We start from the raw sequence: 4,810 nt of genomic DNA on the forward strand, positions 1-4,810 counted from the left end.
ATGTAATGCTGTGGTGTTGTTTTAATTTTCTAATTTACTTTGTTTTTATTTTATGCGAAGCGCTTTGTGATTTTATATCTAAGAAAGGTGCTACTGTACATAAATAAACTTTACTTACTTTACTTACTTACTTTACAACAAACCTAACATGACTAGTTTCCAAATTTATTAAAAAGACAAACAAAACAAGAAACAGGGAAACCTGTACAGTACAAGAAACCTGGAAATTAAAGGATACTTAGTTGTTCAACTGGCTAGTGGAACAATTGAGGAAATGCCATATGGAATTTGGAGAAATGTAATATGGCTAAAAGGACCAAATAACTTGGTAACGGTCAAAGACTTGGAGAGCCTGCATAACCCCAAGAAAGCTAAGAAATCAAAGTGGAAAAGATTGGAGTTGTTGAAATCACGGTCAATAAAAATAAGCCCCTCAGCCACCACAACTTGGCATAAACCAGTGGATGTCCCTGAAGTAACAAAACAAAAGTTGGAGGAAAGTGATTTGTCTCCAGAAGTAAAAATTAAATCAAAACAAATAATTGATTCAGCCAGAGTTGCTCGCTTCAAAAATGACTGCGGGGACTTGGGCACTAGATTTTGCCACCATATCGTAGGAGGGTTACACCCGCCTGTAAAACAGTACCCTCTCCACCCAGAAGCAGTGGCAGAAATGGAAAAAATTGTGAAAGAACTGCATGCGCTGGGAATCATCAGAGAAGAGCCAAATCCCCTCACCAATAGCCTTATTCAGGCTGTGAAGAAACATGAATCAGCGGGAGGAGGCTGGAGACCAGTGATCAATTTCAAGGCTTTAAACCGGAGAACTGTTGCAAACCGAGCCAGTCTCATCAATCCCCAAGGAGCATTGAAAACATTGTCAAAAAATACAAATCTTTCATCGACCTGGCTAACGGGTTTTTCTCACTCAGGTTAGCCMATGAATCACAAGGAAAAACAGCTTTCACCCAAAAAGGTAAGAGCTATGTGTGGCAAAGACTGCCACAGGGATACAGAAACTCACCAAATGTATTCCAATCAGCCGTCCTGGAAATACTTGAAGACATTGGAGCTTCAGTATACCRTACATCGATGACATTTTCATTGCAGATGATACTGAAGAAGAGCATCTTAAACGTCTGGAAGAAGTGGTTAAACGGATCTCTGAAGCAGGCCTCAAACTAAACCTGGCGAAGTGCCAGTWTGGCCAGTTTAAAGTCAACTACCTGGGGTTCCAAGTTACCACAGACTTGGGCTTATCGGACGGTTACAGAGAGAAAATTCAACAAATGAAATCCCCCAGGAGTGAAACTGATCTACAAAAAATCTTAGGCCTGTGTAACTATGTGAGAGATCATGTGCCAAACTACCAGAAATATGCAAAACCTTTGTATGCCTGCCTGAAAATAAGAGGCTACAGCGGAAGGCCACAAGGAAAAGGCATGGTTATGAACACACAAAAACCAAGATGATCTTGACAAACTGAAAGAATAAATCCAGAAAGCTGTCAGACTTGAACCTAGAAACCTAACCTCTAGGCTGGTGGCAGAAATATTCTGCGAGAATGACGACACTATGGTCAAGGTGAGTAATGACCGAGGAGGCCTAATCACAATGTGGAGCACAACACTGACATCAGCGGAGAAGAAATACCCTCAAGAGGAGAAAGAACTGGCAGTGCTAGCAAAATATTGGGGGTCACTGAAAGATCTGGCCCAAGGTCAACCCATCAAAGTCACAGCACAAAGCCAGGTACATAAATACATGCAAAAAGGCACCATCGAGAGCACCAGAGCAACTAACACCAGATGAGGCTGATGGGAAGACATTTTGCTGGATCTAGACCTAGAAATAGGCCCAGCACAGCTATAGGAAAAGAAGCCTACCGCCAGTCAAACTAAGGATAAAACATATGACTGGGTGCTCTTCACAGATGGATCACGAAAAGGCCCTGAYGAAACTGCGTATTGGGGTTGCATCTCGACACAAAATGGAAAAGAACGACACCGAGCTAGAGGAAAGGTGAGTGGAAGCGCCCAAGCTGGAGAAGTGACTGCAGTTTAGGAAGGGTTGCTGGAACTCACAAAGAGGAAAATCAAGGCCGCAAGGGTAGTAACTGACAGTTACTATTGCGTACAGGTCCTAAGAGAGGACTTGTCCATCTGGATTGAGAATGGATTTGAGTCAGCCAGAGGAAAAACTGTGGCCCACAAAAAACTGTGGGAAAAAATAGCCGAGTTAAGGACACAACTCAACTTAGATGTGGAGCACCAAAAAGCGCACACAAAAGAAAGATCTTACTGGGAAGGAAACGACGAAGTGAACAGGTATGTCCAACAACGGAAAATTGTCTTGATTGGAGCAGAAAAATGGAACGTTACTCCTAAAGGAATGGAGGTTYCAAAAGAGTATGTGGCGGAGGTAGTGGTGACCATGCATGAGGCTCTAGGATATGCTGGGCTGCTACCCACACGTAGAGGACTGGAAAAGCAGAACTTTTGGATTCCTATGAAACAAATTCAGCAAGAACTCAGGCACTGCACAGTATGTGGGAAATACAATGCAGGAAGGAGAGGAAAGAGAACTGAAGGCCTCACAATTAAAAGCACAATCCCATGGGGCTCAATATGCACGGATGTAGCTGGACCTATGGGGGTCACAGGGACTAAAGATGAGAAATATCTTATTGTCCTTGTAGACTCAATGTCTGGCTTTGTGGTGATGAGACCTGTCAGGAAAGCCAGCGGGAATAGTGTTGTCTCCATGTTAGACTACACATTGCAATTTGCATAATCAAATGTGGCTTTTCCTTGCAAATTTCTAATAAACTGCTTTAAGCATGATAAAATACAATTGCATGACTGGGCATTGATTACTGAGGTTTTTCTCTGATTTCAGAGTGTGTTGTTACTTCAAAGCAACAAGGTACTAACATATTAAGGTGTGTTTGCTTTGAAGCCAAAAGGTAATGATAAGAGGTAGTAAATTAATAAAAAGTTCATTTTTACTGGTTATTAGCCTGGGGAGATTGGATAACTCCCTTTAACAGTTCCCTTGAGACCTGCTGTCCAGGTCACTAAACATTATCTCAGTCATTGTAAGAAGTGCAGATCCCGTTAACAGTGGTGCCCGGCTGCTGGAGGCGTCCTGAGTTACTGCGCTGATCCAGAGGCTGGGGGTAACGAAGGGAGCGACCACCGGAGAGAAGGCAGCTAGAGGCCGAGCTTAAAGCCTCCCACCCCTGTCTCCTGGAGGAGACACACCTGACTCTGTCACACAGGCCACCCCAGTTGGCTGTAAGTCTGGTCTGTCGCCTCTAAACCAAGAAGGGGACATTGGCTCCTTCCCAAGACCTGTTGGTGTCTTGGTGGGTAAACTGGGGGAGGAGCCACACAGGAAAACATTGTTTTGCTGCTTTTTCTGCTGCTTCATTCCCTCTGATTCCTGTGTGTGCTGGTATCCATAAAAAGTTTACTGTTAGTCCCATCATTTGTATTCTGAATAATGTTTGTAGTATTTCTTATAAAATGTCCGGTCGGCTGTCTGACTGTTCTGCAAACTTATGAGTATGAACACAAACTGAGGACAGGACACCAAATATAAAGGCAAACAAATTAAGAGACAATCAGAAACACCTGGAGAGACACAAGAGGGATCAGGTGTGAGAGGGCGGGGCTGCAGGGCAGAGAAACACAGGGAAACACTGAAAACACTAGAAAACTAAGGAAAATGAACACAAACCCTGACAAAACAATTGTTTTTCTCTCACTGGTCATTTAAGTGTTCGAACCACCTGAAGCCCACTCAGTTTAATTTAATTTAAATATAGATGAGAAGCGTCAAAATAATGTCGGATCATGCCCGTCACACAAACACAGGTCATCTAAACTGATTAGAAAAAAATACCAGTGACCTCAGAGATGGAAGCATTTACTCACTGTTAGATAAACTAATGAAGCTTTTAGTTTCGGGTGTCAGAGTTTTAGGAAATATCCTATGTTTAACCCAATCTCTTTTCACAAATTAATTCATGATAGAAATAAATTTTAATATTGACTGATTGGTTATTTGTTTCACTGCAGATCRAGACCTCATCCTTCCCATTGGACTTGTTTTTGGAAGTGTGACCGTTCTCTTTATCATCAGCGTCATCATCTACTATATATTCAGGATTGACATTGTGCTGGGCTTCAGGAGAACATTTCCAGTTCTCTACTCAAATAAAGGTAATGCTTCACAGCAGGTGTGKCATCTTTAATCTGCTAACAGGAAGGATTATAATCATTTCTCTGCTACAGTGCCTATAAAAGATTCACCCTCATCAATGTTTTATGTTTTATTGATGTTGGCCTTCTCTACAAAATAAAATGCTCAGCTGAAGTTTGTCAAGGTTATTTAGATTCTAGATTTAATCAGAGTTTTCTTCAACTGTGGCTTTCTTTTCACAGTAAAGCCTGAAGAACCGTCATTCATTTATGATGGCATTGAAAAAAACATTTGGTGAGGTGAACACTTTTTATAGACACTGCAGAGAAGCTTCAGAGTATAGTTGCACTGAGTACCCACACATGAATCAACGATCTGTCCCACATCTGACCACATGTGTTCACAATGAGCACAAACAGAGGCAGCTGTAACCACAGGACCGCCTGCACTCTGAAAAAACGTCACCTGCTGCATGCATGAGGTGGCCTCGGAGCTTTGCTTGTTTTAAACAGGAGAAATGTTTGGCAGGGACCCAGTAAAGCAAACTGCAGCACGTAAAAATGATGCAACTCAAAACCTCACATTTTGGCTTTCAGATAAACTG

The 4,810-nt window shown here is 42.2% G+C and overlaps 1 protein-coding gene across 1 annotated transcript in view; it reads left to right on the plus strand.

Moving 5' to 3' along the window:
- The window catches only part of LOC106536072 (interleukin-1 receptor type 1), a gene marked incomplete at its 3' end in the record, with an annotated part of 34,737 nt that overhangs the window by 28,318 nt on the left and 1,609 nt on the right, over positions 1-4,810 (plus strand). Inside the window, 1 exon segment of the mRNA XM_014033242.1 lies at positions 4,083-4,226. Within this exon segment, the coding sequence (XP_013888696.1) occupies positions 4,083-4,226 (144 nt within the window).

The sequence above is a fragment of the Austrofundulus limnaeus genome, unplaced genomic scaffold (assembly GCF_001266775.1).
Source record: "Austrofundulus limnaeus strain Quisiro unplaced genomic scaffold, Austrofundulus_limnaeus-1.0 Scaffold1672, whole genome shotgun sequence".
Lineage (NCBI taxonomy): Eukaryota > Metazoa > Chordata > Actinopteri > Cyprinodontiformes > Rivulidae > Austrofundulus > Austrofundulus limnaeus.